The sequence below is a fragment of the Cervus elaphus genome, chromosome 23 (assembly GCF_910594005.1).
Source record: "Cervus elaphus chromosome 23, mCerEla1.1, whole genome shotgun sequence".
Taxonomy (NCBI): Eukaryota; Metazoa; Chordata; class Mammalia; order Artiodactyla; family Cervidae; genus Cervus; species Cervus elaphus.
The window spans coordinates 43,440,914-43,457,118 of record NC_057837.1 but is presented as its reverse complement, the minus strand read 5'-3'; the positions used below and the strand labels follow the sequence as shown (position 1 = coordinate 43,457,118).

At 40.0% G+C, this 16,205-nt stretch overlaps 1 protein-coding gene across 1 annotated transcript; it reads right to left on the bottom strand.

The window, feature by feature from the left end:
- Positions 1 to 3,627: 3,627 nt before the first annotated feature.
- On the bottom strand, positions 3,628 to 14,849 carry LOC122681811 (prostaglandin F synthase 1-like). The gene is made up of 9 exons (XM_043884271.1): positions 14,705 to 14,849; positions 12,867 to 13,034; positions 12,636 to 12,752; positions 11,299 to 11,376; positions 10,767 to 10,889; positions 9,852 to 9,961; positions 8,814 to 8,979; positions 5,891 to 5,973; positions 3,628 to 3,821 (listed from the first exon to the last, which is right to left on the bottom strand). Exons 1-9 carry the CDS (start codon positions 14,786 to 14,788, stop codon positions 3,779 to 3,781), a joined length of 972 nt encoding a protein of 323 aa, XP_043740206.1. The 5' UTR covers positions 14,789 to 14,849; the 3' UTR covers positions 3,628 to 3,778.
- Between the last annotated feature and the right edge of the window lie 1,356 nt (positions 14,850 to 16,205).

The window sequence follows — 16,205 nt, the reverse complement described above, 5'->3', positions numbered from 1 at the left end:
AACTACAATCACAGAAAACTAAATAATATGATCACATGGATCACAGCCTTGTGTAACTCATGAAACTATCAGTCATGCCATGCAGGCCACCCAAGATGGACAAGTCATGTTGGAGAGATTTGATGATGGAGAAGGAATGGTCAGTCACTTCAACATTCCTGCCTTGAGAACCCCATGAACAGTATGAAAAGGCAAAAGTATATCATACTGAAGGATGAGACCCCTGGGTTGGTAGGTGTCCAATGTGCTACTAGAAAAGAGTGGAGAAATAGCTCTAAAAAGAATGAAGAGGCAGAGCCAAAGCAGAAACAACACCCAATTGTGGATGTGTCTAGTGGTGGAAGTAAAATCTGATGCTGTAAAGAACAATATTGCATAGGAACCTGGAATGTTAGGTCTCTGAAACCAAGTAAATTGGATGTGGTCAAACAGGAGATGGCAAGAGTAAACATGGATATTTTAGAAATCAGTGCACTAAAATGGATGGGAATAACTGAAATTAATTCAGATGACCATTATATCTCCTGTGGGCAAGAATCCCTTAGAAGAAAGGGAGTAGCCCTCATAGTCAACAAAAGAGTCTGAAATGCAGTATGCTTGAGTGCAATCTCAAAGATGACACAATGATCTCAGTTCACTTCCATGGCAAACCATTCAACATCACCATATTTCAAGTCCATGTCCCAAGCACAAAGGCCAGAGAAGCTGAAGTTGACTGGTTCTCTGAAGGCCTAAGAGACCTTCAAAATCTAACACCAAAAAAAGATGTCCTTTTCATGAGGGGACTGGAATACAAAAGTAGAAAGTCAAGAGATACCTGAACTAACAAGCAAGTTTAGCCTTCGAGTACAAATGAAGCAGGGCAAAGGCTAACAGAATTTTGCCAAGAGAATGCTCTGCTTTTAGCAAACACCCTCTTCCAACAACCCAAGACCTGATCTCTAGGAGTTGGAAAAGACAACAAAATGGATTTCCCACTACAACCTCCAGAAAAGAATGCAGGCCTCCTGCCACTTTAATTAGCCCATTTAACTGGATTTTTTAATTTCTGACCTCAGAATATGTAAACTAATACATTTGTGTTGTTTCAAGGCGCAAAGTGTTTGGTCATTTGGTGTAGCAGCAGCAGTAACTAATACGGACATGGTTCAAATCAGCCCATCTCTGTCTGTGGCATCATAGGTTTTCCTCTCTCTGCTGGACTGTTCCTCTGACCTCAGAGGCTGGCAGTCCTCTGCAGGGTACCCAAACAGTGTACTTGTCTATTAATTCCACTTTCTTCTTCAGCAACTGCCCAATTCCGTGGTCCTCATTACAGCAAAGTCTCTGAAAGCTGTGTCTACTCTGTTTCTCGCTGATCTCTTAACACCACTTCTTGAACCCACTCTACTCAGGTTTTGCCTTCACCACTCTTATCAAAGTTGCACTTGACTTTGCCAAGGTTAACTGCCCAATCCAATGGTCAGTTTCAGTCTTCTCTTACTTGTCCCCTTGCAAGAATTGGATTCTTTTCTCCTCCAATCTTTTACTTCATGTGCTTTCTAAGAACAGTCCCTCCTACCTCACTAGCCTCTTCTTCTCTGCCTCTGCTGCTGGTTCCTCCACATTTTTTTTTTTTAAGAAAAAACTAACTTCTCAATGCTGGGTTCTCATGAAGCTTGATGTCCCTGTCTACACTCACTCAATGTATACCATATTATCTCAGATTTTCTAGTTTCATGACTTTAAGTGGCAACTAAATTTGAGAAACCACAAATATAAATATTTTAGCTAACCTTTTTCTCTGATAGAATTCTATGTCCAACAGTATGCATGCATCTTCACTTGGGTACCTAAAGTCATCTCAAAGATACATGTCTATAATTGAGCTCCTAATCTTCAAACAAAAATGTGCTCCCCCACATTGTCTCCATCTGAGAAAATGGCATCTCCTTTTCCTATCCCTTAAGCACAAATGTTGGGAATCAGCATTGATTCCACTTTTCCTTTCACTTTACGTCCAATATGTTAGACAATCTAGCTGATGCAGCCCTTAACATGTATTCCTATTTTAACAACTTTGACCACACTTATTGTTCCTTCTGTGGTCCAAGCCAACATCATCTCTCACCTAGATTGCTGTAGAGTCCTAAAAGAGGGCTCTTTTTTCTCTTTTTCTTCTCAAAATAGCAACAAGTGTAATTTTTTTTTTGAAGCGTGTCTACTTATGTAACTACTTTGCTCAGAACCCAAAATATCATTCTCCATTTCCCTCAGAGTAAAGTCCTTTCAAAACCCCTTGTGACACAAACCCCATGGCACCACTATCTCTCTGGCTTATCTTCAGCTTCTGTCTCTGCACCTCACTAAGCTTCACCCACATCAGCCAACTTCAGTTCAGTTCAGTTCAGTCACTCAGTCGTGTCCGACTCTTTGCAGCCCCATGGATGGCAGCACACCAGGCTTCCCTGTCCAACACCAACTCTCAGCATTTACTCAAACTCATGTGCATCAAGTTGGTGATTCCATCCAACCATCTCATCCTCTGCCGTACCCTTCTCCTCTCATCTTCAATCTTTCCCGGCATCGGGGTCTTTTCAAATGAGTCAGTTCTTCACATCAGGTGGCCAAAGTATTGGAGTTTCAGCTTCAGCATCAGTCCTTCCAATGAATATTCTGGACTGATTTCCTTTAGGATTGACTGATTGGATTTCCTTGCAGTCCAAGGGACTCTCAAGAGTCTTCTCCAACACCACAGTTCAAAAGCATCAATTCTTCAGTGCTCAGCTTTCTTTATAGTCCAACTCTCACATTCACACATGACTACTGGAAAAACCATAGCTTTGACTAGATGGACCTTTGTTGGTAAAGTAATGTCAGCCAACTTGCTGTCCCTTAAATGTTTCATAACACATGTCCTTCTTGAGCTTAGTATTTTCTGTTCCAGAGTAATGAATGGAGCCTCTGTCTCTATGTTGCAAGGCTGTTTCTTACACAAATGAGAAGTTGTGTCAGATGAAGGGTAGTTGGTGTCTCTGCCTAACAGATGTACAGAAATGAGATTGTGCAGAATTATCTCCTACTAGCCGTTACTCATTTCTAACAGCTAAGTCCTCCTGATTTCATTCAGTCTTATCCTCCAGTAGGCTATCGACTCAAGAATTTCTCATTTTAATTGACATTTATTGATAATACCATGTGTTACTAAAGAATATTCAATAAAGTTTTGCTGAATTAATGAATGAATGGCAACAAATAAATCAATGGCAAAATATATAAGAACTAATTAAAATGCTAAACATGGGCAAACAATTAAGAAATTAAATAAATGAATAAGATATGTTGCTTTATAGTAAGCAAATTATAATACTGGGTTTTTTGAGTCATATTTTAATTTTGCCAAGATACTTATGCTAAGTTAAAAATAAGTAGAAAATCTGTAGATTGAAGATCTTTTCTCTTTGTAAATGAAAACACACACACATTTCTACAGGAAAATCATAAGTTTAAGGCACCAAATTTAAGTATTATTAAATGGGTTAATCACAGGTTATCTTTATTCTCTATCATTTCCTTTCAACTTACCAAACTTTCTGTAATTTACTTTGTTTAACTATCACAAAAAAAATGTATTCTTACTTTGAAGTCTATTGTTCCATAAACTGTTTATTTTTTTTAAAGGAAAGGCAAACTTTCAAACATTCAGACACTTCATTTAAGCACCTCCACCAAATACAAAAATCCTCTTCATAGTCCTAGAAGCAAGTAATTCTCAAAGAACCACAGTGAGAGCTGAGAGTCAATATTCTTCAGAAAATGGATAGCCGGGCTGACCAACACCACTGAAAGAGAGGAGGAGGATTAACTTATTAAATCTGTCATGTTGTCAAAAACTGTTACTCAATAGATGCAGTCAGGATATATTTGCCTAAATATATAAACACGGCCCTTGTTCTCCCCTGACAAGCACACATGCAGGTGCCTGCTCCATGTGTACACGGCACCTGCACATCCAGTCCCAACACTCATGTGTAATATTCACGCCACAGTGACAGGTAGTTTGACACAGGTTACAATTTATATGAGAGCACAAGACTTAGGGCCAACTGTGGAGGTCATTTCAGACACAGGTAGAACTTCTTCAGTCCCTAGTTGATGAAAAGTTGCACAGTGGACAAATTAGCTGCCCTTTTCCACACATCCATGGATAAGCAAATACTGAGCACTCCAAAAATACAGAGCACCTCCATAAAGGAATTTGTCATCTATAGAAGAGCTACCATGTGTGCTTGAATAATCATACAGTTCAAAGTGAGATTATTACCTTTTTAGCTTATAATGTAGTCAAACACTGGTTATGCAGTAATTACTATTACTGTTGTTTTGGGGGTTTTTTTGTTTGTTTTGTTTTGTTTTCATTTTTCCCATGTTTCTACTTTGTTTTCAGAATTGGTCTTTTTCAGTTTGATTCATTAAAGAATGCATTCTAAGCAATTCCAAGTACCAGGAACCTGGCTAATGATCCGAGCCCACAAAGATAAATAAGTCTAAGCATTCAGAGCCTAATGAAGGAAAATATACAATTATACTTTAAAACTGTTAAGTACAAAAAAGTAATTATCCTTTTTTTCAATTATCATATCTTTTATCAGAAGCATGATAGCTATAAAAACAATAGGGAGAGTTTTGAAATCCTTCACTGGAAACAAAATTTTATTTCTCCAATAATTGGTATTCCCTTCTCTCTAAACTCCCTTCCAACCTCTCCCTGGTTGATTAGCCCTCTGTCCCTTCAATCCTGACATCTTCCTGCAGTAATTAGGCAGCTGGAATTCAATGTTAGTGACTAAGTCAAAGTCAAGAGGGTAGGGGCTCCCCAGGGGATGGACCCCTGATGGACAAATACAATACTAGTGTGAGTCTTGACTCAAGAAACCAGAGAGACCCAGATGATCTTACCTGAGTGTGTCCTGCTAAGCAGTCACTCACTGAAGGGTCATTTAAGCTCAAGATCTACTTGTAATTCAGTTTTGTGAGATAACAAGGATGAGGACATGAGAGTTGTAATAGGAAAGAAAGGGCAATGAAGAGTTCAATTTGTAGGAAACAGATAGTGTCTTGGTGAAGAAATGCCCATTAGGGAGAATGTCCACCAGACACTTAGGGGACGGGGTGGGGCAGGCCCATGTGACATCGTAGCACTGATGAATATTGGCCTTTCTAGGACCCTCCTCCATAAAAAACACCTACAATACATTTTATAGTTGTGTTGGGGTTAACATGATTGCAGGCTTCCTAGGTGGCTCAGTGGTAAAGGATCCACCTGCAAAACAGGAGACAGGGCTTTGATCCCTGAGCCAGCAAGATCCCCTGAAGAAGGAAATGGCAACTCACTTCAGTATTCTTGCCTGGAAAATCCCAGGAACAGAGGAGCCTGGCGGGCTACAGTCCATGGGGTACCAAGAGTTGGAAATGACTAGGTGACTAAACAACAACAACAAAACTTGAATACAATTCATGATGGACGTAGAAAGAAATAGAGATAAAACATGTTCATAGGACCTTGAAAGGATACAGGGCTGCAGGCACTCTGGGTTTCCTGGGTCCCTCAGCCTTGAAAGGAGATACACCAGGCACAGGGGTTAGGGGTACAAAGTAGTGAATTCACCACAATGTCAACTCAGGGGATTTTATTGATGGGCTGGCCTGGGCCCCATCACATTTCTTTTGGTCAGAGACAGAGCGCTAGAGGAAACCTCTGGTCTGAGGTCTGCAGGAAGGCCCTGGTTTATTCCTACCCTGGAAATCAGCACTGTTTTCCTAGAATTAAGCTTTTAAAAAGCTAAGTTCTCCTGCTGGCCTGCCTGCTACAGAAAACGGTTTTTGTGGGAAACATCGGCAAGTCACTTACTAGTGAAATTCATAATATCTTATATTTCTGTTGAGGCCATCGATTGCTTTCATGTCTTCTGGAGTCAGTTCAAAGTCAAACACCTAGAAGGAAAGAAGAATAACATTACCTCTCCCCCAAGAAGTTGGCCTCCCCCTGGGCACTGGAGGACTTTCCAGCTGGATGGAGACAAGAAGAGGGGACAGGGAAGCTGTGTCTGTCCTCAGTTTCCAGGTGAACAAGCCTGGGACTCTCTGCTGAGTTCTCACCTCTCCTTCCCACACCTTCTCCTTCTCTGTCCACCTCACAAACATTACAGTGCACCAGTCACTTATCTTTTTAAGTGAATTACTTGAGACAAAAAAATCTAAAATCATTCTTTTCCAAACACACTGCTTTTAGACACTCCTGACTCGATACCTGAAATTGAGTTGACATTAGACTGATTGCCTCTCCCCAACACGCCCTAAGTGTGACAGCATTCAGCTGAAGCAATGTGGGAAGCAGGCTCCCCTGAGAAAGCCTGTTCAGGAATCTGATATCAAACTAATCATTATCATGATTGGATCTAAAAAAACTTTATGTATATACCTTTCTGGAGAAAGTTATGAGAAGTGTTTAAGCATTAATGAACAACAAATTATTAAAAATTCACATCATAACAATGAAATGGAAAGCTCAATTTTGTAAAGAACTTCATTTTCTCCAAAGAGATCTCATTTCAATGCAACATGAACCAAAGACTTAAACATATATTCTGTTGTGGAAGTTGGTATGGTGATCAGTTCAGTTCAGTTCATTCACTCAGTCGTCTCCGACTCTTTGTGACCCCATGAATCGCAGCACGCCAGGCCTCCCTATCCATCACCAACTCCTGGAGTTTACTCAAACTCATGTCCTTCGAGTCGGTGATACCATCCAGCCATCTCATGCTCTGTTGGCCCCTTCTCTTCCTGCCCCCGATCCCTCTCAGCATCAGGGTCTTTTCCAATGAGTCAACTCTTCACATCAGGTGGCCAAAGTATTGGAGTTTCAGCTTCAGCATCAGTCCTTCCAGTGAACACCCAGGACTGATCTCCTTTAGGATAGACTGGTTGGATCTCCTTGCAGTCCAAGGGACTCTCAAGAGTCTTCTCCAAAACCACAGTTCAAAAGCATCAATTTGTCGGTGCTCAGCTTTCTTCACAGTCCAACTCTCACACCCATATATGACCACTGGAAAAATCATAGCCTTGACTAGATGGGCTTTGTTGGCAAAGTAATGTCTCTGCTTTTTTTTTTTTTTTTTTTTTGTCATACATTGATATGAATCAGCCATAGATTTACACGTATTCCCCATCCATGCTATCTAGGTTGGTCATAACTTTCCTTCCAAGGAGTAAGCATATTTTAACTTCATGCCTGCAATCATCATCTGCAGTGATTTTGGAGCCACCAGAAAATAAAGTCAGCCACTGTTTCCCCATCTATTTTCCATGAAGTGATGGGACCAGATGCCATGATCTTAGTTTTCTGAATGTTGAGCTTTAAGCCAACTTTTTCCACTCTCCTCTTTCACTTTCATCAAGAGACTTTTTAGTTCCTCTTCACTTTCTGCCATAAGGGTGGTGTCATCTGCATATCTGAGGCTATTTATATTTCTCCTGGCAATCTTGATTCCAGCTTGTGTTTATTCCAGCCCAGCATTTCTCATGATGTACTCTACATAGAAGTTAAATAAGCAGGGTGACAACATACAGTCTTGACATACTCCTTTTCCTATTTGGTGATACTGAATTTTAAATAAGAAAAGAACTAGTCAAAAGCAGTCAAGACATCCTTAAAATAGAAGAACGTACCATACTGAAAAGCAAAACTTATTTTTTGCTTCAGTAACACAGTAGAGAAATAGTTAAATAGAAAAGAGTGGGCAGAAATGTACTTATGGACACTTGATATGTGACAGAGTTGACAACAAAAATGTGGAAAACAGGGACAGTTGTTTTTGTTATTCAGTCACTTAGTTTGTCCGACGCTTTGTGACCCCAAAGGAAGAGATTGTTTCCCCACTCACTGACTGAGAATCATATCACTGTGCTGAAAAGAAGACTAGGTTAGTTGTCTTATTCTAGCCAACAGAAACTGTGCAGAGAAGTCTTCAGGCTCCTCTGACAAGAGCCATATCCACCTGCTAAAGCAGAACTGCCAAGCTGCTCAGCACTGAACTGCAAATGCACAAAAGAGCCCAGCCCTAGAGGCCAACAGCTTAGCTGAGTGCAGGCTGATTTTCAAACCACAGATTCAGAATTAAATAAATGAACTCTGCATTAAATCCTGAAACTGGGTAGAGTTTCCTATATAGTTAAGGGTACAATAATGGTCTCCTACAAATAAATCAAAAGAGAAACAACCTAGCTAAAGTGGACAAAGTCTTGAAGAGGAACTTCACAAAGACAGAAACTCAAAAAGATTAAATGTATGAAGATGAAAACCTATGAGTATTCAGGGAAATACAAAATAAAACCACAATGATTTGGAAGTTAAAGATCACTGCCATAATTTTTGTGCCCCCAAATTCACATGTTATGGTATTAAAAATGGAGTCTTTGAGGGAGGAGTAGGTCATGATGGCAAAGCCCTCACGAATGAGATTTCAAGGATATCACATTCATATAAGAGACTTGGGAGTGCTCTTTTTCCCCTCCAACATGTAAAGATACAAGGAGAAGCCTGTGACCTGGAGGAGAGCCCTCACCCAACCACATGGGTACCCTGATCTCAGATCTACAGCTTCACAACTGTGAGAAACAAATTTAATTTTTTTCACAGCCACTCAGCCTGTGGTGTTTTGTTAGAGCAGATCAAACAGTCTAAGAAAAATCACATGATTCAATTTTATCAATTGAGAACAGAGAAACTAAGATATTTTCCTTAGGAACCCTCTGCCCACAACCTTGATCATCACCTGTATGTTCTCTTTGATCCACTTCTTGTTGTTACCCTTGGCCAGAACCACAACCCCACGTTGTATCTGGTAACGAAGGGCAACCAGAGCTGCCGTTTTCTTGTGCTTTTGGGCAATGGCAGAGAGAACCGGATCCTCCAGGAGAACGGGGTGGTTTGGGTTCACCCTGAAAGGGATTTAAGAAATGCTGAGGAGCTTAGACTACGCAGTTTCTAAGGAGGCTTCTCAAACAGACCAATTAGGTCCACTCTATACCAGTACTTCCCAAAGTGTGGTCCAGGGACCGGCAGCCTCAGCATTACTTGGGATCTTATTAGAAATACAAATTCCATGGCTGAGCTGAAGACAAACTGAGTCAGAACCTCAACTGTGTCACTCCCCATTCTGTGTTTACAGATCTCTGCAGGTGATTCGGATGTGTTGAGTTGAGATCAGAATGCCAAATTGTGGGTTATTTTCTTTAATTCTCAGGGGTTGTTTTTCTTCTACAATCAAGGGCATGAATAGAGAAACAGTAGGGAGAGTCCAGGAATTCTTTTTAAATTTCACTTTTTAAGGTATTGATAAAAATTGAGTAGTCTCAAAAATAAGAGGCATTTATTTCATCACTATTTTTCTATATATGTTCACAGAAATGCTTCAAATTGAAATTTTTCTATCATGATATACCGAGCAGTTACATATTATTATTCCAATTTTAGATATAAGGTAAGTGAGGCTTGCAACATCTCTTTTTACAAATGTGTTCATTAATTAATAGTTAATAAGTAAATCATGACATCAGCTTGTGTCTCTGATCTCAACTGAGAGATTATATATAGAATCAATGCAGACATTTGTTGTTGATGAGTCTACAAGATAATACAATGTAAAAAAAAATGTCTGGGTGATGGGAAAATAAAAAAGAAGGATTCATTTCATCCCACCACTCTCTCCCCTCTGCCTATGAGAGTTATCTGAGTACTGTGTTATTTAAATTATTTCATCAAAAATTGAATTTCAGGGAAACTCCCAGTTGTCTTCATTAGGATTCAATACCATTCTTTTACTCGTTGGGATCCCAGAGCAGCATAGGCAACAAGAACAATTTCATGTGACTTGCAGAAATCCAACAGTTTGCTCTGGTTCAGATAAGGGTGACATTCCACCTGTAGAATGCCCAAAGAGAAGAGTGTCAGATTATATGCAAAGGCAATATTAATATGACAGAGAAAGACTAAAAGTTTTCAAAGGCTAAAGGAAAGACTAGAACATTAAATGAAAACCGGAAATGTCAACATCAACAGAAAAACAGAGAAAAGTATATTTATACAGGTATTTTATAATATAAATGGATGGGAGAACCAGTCCAAGATTGAGTAATCAAAAGCTGTGCTCTACATTGAGTAGATGTTCCTGAGTAAATATTTCATAAATTACTAGTATCACCTTGAGCCTTTAACTTCACCCTCTAACTTTGATGATTTTCATCACCTCCAACACATTTTTCTTAACTGTGCTCCCTGTTTAAGACTCATAAATGCTGAAACAACAACACCAAGAATTCAGACATCAGAACCCCACACAAACCCTTAAAATCCATCTCAGCTATTTTGACTCTTTATTAATTTACTTCTGATTCCATGTTTTCATCATTTTCCTTCCTGCATGCAGTTCTCTTCAGGGCACTTTTCACGCTATCTGCTCTTCCCTTCATCTCAGGAAAATGACTCCTTCCTCTAGTTCTGGGTTCCACCCACAGTTCAGAAGGAAGGCATCCCACCTTTTCCACCCAGCCTGTCAAACAGAGATAGTGTTTTGGATTCTATTCACACCATCCAGAGAGGCTCTGCTTTCTAGAATCCTCTGACCCACAAAGGTCAGATGAACAGTTGGGGAGGACAGACAGACATCTGGCTCCAGTGCAAGAAGGAGGTTCTGAAGAGCAGGAGGGAGAGGACCCAAGCTGCTCACCTGGTTGCAGACCGGCTTGTACTTGAGCCCCGGCTTGTTCAGGATCTTCTCCAGCTGCTTGTGGTTGAAGTTGGACACCCCAATGGACTTGGTCAGCCCTGCATCTTTACACCTCTCCAGGACCTGGGAGGGAGGGGTGGTGAACAATTACATGGAATGATAGAACAAGAATGAATGCTTCAAACCATTGGTAATCACACTCATCCATCAAAAATTACCCTTGACTATCAAGAACAATTGGGAAGAAGGTCACAATATAGAAAGAATTATGGTCCCCTCCTTAGAAAAACCCCAAAAAGACATATCACATGAAAGGAAAGAGATGCCTCTCTAACTGCCCCATATTCTCCTCCTTTGTTCCTCTCTATGAACGTTTGAGCAGTGGTTTCCTCCCCACATCCCCAGCATCCCAGACCTTGGGTTCTTGAACTGCTGAGTCTGATGGTCCACAGCCCATTCTCACAGGTGGAAGAAAGGAAGGAGGTTCCCCCTCTCCTGGCCCCTCTCCTGGTTCTCTCCTCTCTGGACTCACCTCCCACGTGTGACAGAGATCCACTGAGTCAAATATCAGTTTTCCATTTTCATCTTTTGGAAATAATTCCTTCCCTGGCTGGAATGGAAGCGGTCATTTTAGAGACATCAAAAAATAATTTCTCTGCATTTAGCCAGGCTTCCAGGCACCAGGGATTAAACCTCCATCAGGTAGGTTTATAACTTTCTAGATACTAATATTTGCAATGTGATTTGCATATATAGAGTTGTCAGTAATGCCTTTAATAGGGAGACTTATTCTAATCTCTTACATTCAATATATGTTGTAATAAATACAATCTTTCTAGATCCTAAAAAGGACACACAGTGGCTTCTCTGAATTTTCTCTGTTCCTTGTACTTACCTATTTTGAAATTCTTTTCTGTGCTGGGAATGGCAGTAAGTTACATGACATAATTTCCAGAATAAAAATTTCAATCTTGACCTGGGCTAGATTTCAGATTTCCTTTTATCTCTGAACATCAGATACCCTAGGGCAGGCATGTGAACCAGCAAGGCTCTTTTTAGGTTGATATGGAATGTGGACAATCCAGACATGCTCTCAAATGTTCATGACCATGATGAGCCTTAGGCTGCCCCAAGGCCATATTTGCAACTAATGAAAAATGTTCAGTAAAAATAAAGCAAACCATGAGTTGTGCCATATTAAAGGATAGAAAAAAGAAGTTATTTCTGAAGAGTACTGCAACCCTCAATTCTGCCTGTGGCTGGGATTTGCCATCTACATGGTCCATGAAACTATTTTGCATCAGATGGCTTGAGTTTATTTCTGTGACTTGAAATCAAGAGTTCAAAGTAATAATTTTCTTAATGGCTAAGTGCAGTCCACAAGTGTCATTCTGAAGACAAGGGAGAGCATAGGCAAGGTCTCCCAAGTCCCTATAAATGTATGAGATTTAGACGCACCCAGAGGGAGTGCCACCAAATCTGCTCACCTAGAAAGGGTGAAAGACAAGATAAACTCATCATATTCAATGTAAGGCAGTGACATGCTCATCAAGGCTGCACCAAACTCTTGGTTCATGAAATCCCCAGACACTCAGGAGTCATAAGCAGGACTGTGTGTGGAACTGTCTTATTTTATTTCCTTTAACTTTTCAGGCAGAGCCTCAGCTTATTAACTCCTTTCTCTGGGAGACATGTAGGGATTCGAAGAAACTCAGTAAAAAATGATCACAAATGATTACTTGGGGGATTCTACTCTAGTGTGATCATCCCTTCAACCTACTAAGACAAATCTTAATTCAACCATTCATGCAAGTTGATGAACATTCTAAGACAAGATATAACATTGATGTGATCACACAAATTTCTAACCTTCAGAGCCAGTGGAAAATGAATAATATAGAGATCAACATAGTCCAGTTGAAGACTTTTCAGTGACTTTTCCAAGGCTGGTCGGACCAACTCTGGTCGAAAGGATGTGCACCAAAGCTGTAGAGGTTAAAGAATAAAAATTGTATTAGTAATACTTTAGGTAATTTTTTTTGGCCATACCATGTGCTTGTGGGATATTACACAAGCACACACTCACAACACATACAGTACCTTTGAAGTGCAGAATATGTCTTCTCTCTTCACAGTGCCATCTGCAATCTTGCTTTGAATGGCCTGTCCAACCTGCTCTTCATTTTGGTACACATGAGCACAGTCAATATGGCGGAACCCAACCTCTATAGAGAATGGGGTGAATTCCAGAGCTTCCATCTTAGCAACCTACATAAGCAACAAAGGTAGAAGTCGAATATCCACATAAGAGATTGCTAGGCACAAGCTTTGATCTTCCCAAGAATAAACTTTTTTCTGTGTCTTTGGTTAGTTCTGTATGTTTAGTGATGAACCCATGACAGCTTCCCTTAACATTCCTAATAGGTAATTAAATGGTCACCACCCAGAAACCCTTCAACATCTGGTGATCAGTGGTTGATTGTTGGTATCAGAGGATGGCAAGAGCACCACTAGGTTCAGTGATTTGCTGGAAGAACCCAAGGGACTCAACAAGATGTTGTAGTCATGAATAAGATTTATAATGTGAGGAGTTTGAAGCAAAATAAACAGTTACAATGTGCCTAGTAAAAGTATCAGAACCAAGGTGAAAGCTTCTGAGACTTCTGTCCACCAGTGAAGCCACACAGACTGAATACAATGAAAAAAATTGTATCTATTCAAGGTGTACAATGTGATGTTCTCATAAATGTCACTCATGTTATTCACTAGACCGATTCTTTGCAACTCCATGGATAGCAGCACGCCAGGCTTCCCTGTTCTTCACTAACTCCCAGTTTGCTCAAACTCATGTCCATTGGGCCAATGATGCCATCAAACCATCTCATCCTCTGTCACCTCCTTCTCCTCCTGCTGTCAGTCTTTCCCAGAATCAGGGTCTTTTCCAATGAGTCAGCACTAGCATCAGGTAGCCAAAGTACTGGAGCTTCAGCTTTAGCATCAGTCATTCCAAGGAATATTCAGATTTTATTTCCTTTAAAATTGATTTTTTTTTATCTGCTTGCTGCCCAAGGGACTTTCAAGAGTCTTCTCCATCATCACATTTTGAATGCATCAGTTCTTCAGCACCCAACCCTCTTTATGGTCCAACTCTCACATCTGTACAAAACTACTGGAAAAACCATAGCTTTGACTCTATGGACCTTTGTTGGCAAAGTAATATCTCTGGTTTTCAATACACTGTCCACATTTGTCACAGCTTTTCTTCCAAGGAGCAAGTGTCTTTTAATTTTCTGGCTGCTGTCACCACTCACAGTGATTTTGAATCCCCCAAAAATAAAGTCCATCAGTGTTACCATTCTCCCCATCTATTTGCCATAAAGTTATGGAAACAGATGCCATGAGCTTAGTTTTTTGAATGTGGAATTTTAAGCCAACATCTTCACTCTCCATTTTTACCTTCATCAAGAGGCTGCTTAACTCCTCTTCACTTTCTGCCATTATTGTGGTGTCATCTACATATCTGACATTATTGATATTCCTCCCGGCAATCTTGATTCCAGCTTGAGCTTCATCCATTTATTTATTTATTATTTTACATAATAAAATGCACAGGGAAACTTTGCAATTGCAGTCACCCTCAAAGGAAAGCAAGTCAGTGTTCTTGACAGCTGAGTCTCACCACTTCTGCCAAGCTGGGAAAGAGATGGAAATGAGTGGAACACAGAGTAATCTGTAGGTGAGCACAGTCTCAGACCCTGATGCAGAGTGAATGCTGAATGCTTTCTTCCTTTTCATACGATTGGTTCTAGCCTGGTTAGTGGAACAATTTGATGCTCCCAGAGTCACACTGGACTCAATGACTTGATAATCCAAGTCCCCTTACATTAATGTTGCATCTGTCTACTATTTATATCTCAACCCCTAACCACTACTGTTACCTCTTCAGGTGCATAGGTTCCAAATCCCAGGACAGGAATGAAGTGGCCATCATTAAGTTTCACCTTCTGTTGTTTGGGATCCATTGCTGTTTCTTCTCTGAGTAAGTAGACTCTGATTTTTTTTCTTCTTCCTACACAGGTTAGGAAAAACAGGAAGGTAACACCCTAGCTGCACCATCCAATGATAGCAGATATATTGTAGGAGGAGCATGATTAAACCAATACCCATTGAGTAAGAACAGGATTGAAATCAGTCAACTTATTTGCTTTTTCTTATCAGTAAAACCTTATTACATAATGATGATATGTGCTGAACAATTACCGACCATATGTTATACTAGAAATTTCCACAAGAGCAATATTTTTCATTTTTCTATTACAAAGTCAATCTCAATCAAATATCAATTGAAACAACTCTCTTACAATGAAAACATACACACATACACAAACCACACAACCTAAAAGTATTTTGAAAACATTTTTCAAAATGTTACCCCTTGATAAAGAATCAAAATTTCAAATGAAAATAAATTTGCCCTTTTACATTTCCCACCAGCAAAATTATTTTGTTTGCAGATCTGACTGGTGAAATCCTGAACAGTATGTGGAAACCAGACATTTTGGCAAAGTACTTATTGGAGGTTAATTATTAACAGCCTTAGGATACCATGTGCACTGTGCAAAGCGACTCTGAATGTTTATACCTTGTAGCTAGTTATATAACTTTTAGAGTACTCTCATAACATAACTGATACATATTTTACATTATTTACTAAATGTTGCATATTATTCATAAAAGAAAAATCTATTTTAAAAAAATGTAAAATACAACAAATTTGCAAAGAGTAATGGAAATTGTGATACACTGATGCACGGGGATGTTGTGAAGACAAATAAAATTTAACATGTGCAGTGACATCAGCAAAATGGTGAGCTAGAAGGACTGAATTCTCCCAAGGAAAGACAAGAAAAGAAAGAGAAGGTGGCTGAAAAACCTCATAGGAGTTCTGGGAAACAGACACAGATCTACAGCATCAAAGTGAACACGCAACTAGGAAAAATGCAGAACAGAGTGACAGGGAATTTCATTATGTATTTACTCACCGGTCTCCTACACAATCAGTCTCTCCCATCAGGAAGCTTCCATAAGCCTCTTATCCTTATCTGTCAGAGGGAATACAGAATGAAAACCACAATAACAGAAACCTAATCAAACCGATCACATGGAACACAGACTCGTCTAATTCAAGAACTATAAGCCATGTCATCTAGGGCCACCCAAGATGGATGGATCATGGGGGAGACTTCTGACAAAACGTAATCCACTGGAGAAGGGAATGGCAAACCACTTCAATATTCTTGCCTTGAGAACCCCATGAACAGTATGAAAAGGCAAGAAGATATGACACTGAAAGATGCACTCCCCAGGTCAGTAGGTGCCCAATATGCTGCTGGAGAAGAGTGGAGAAATAATTCCAGAAAGAATGAAGAGATGGAGCCA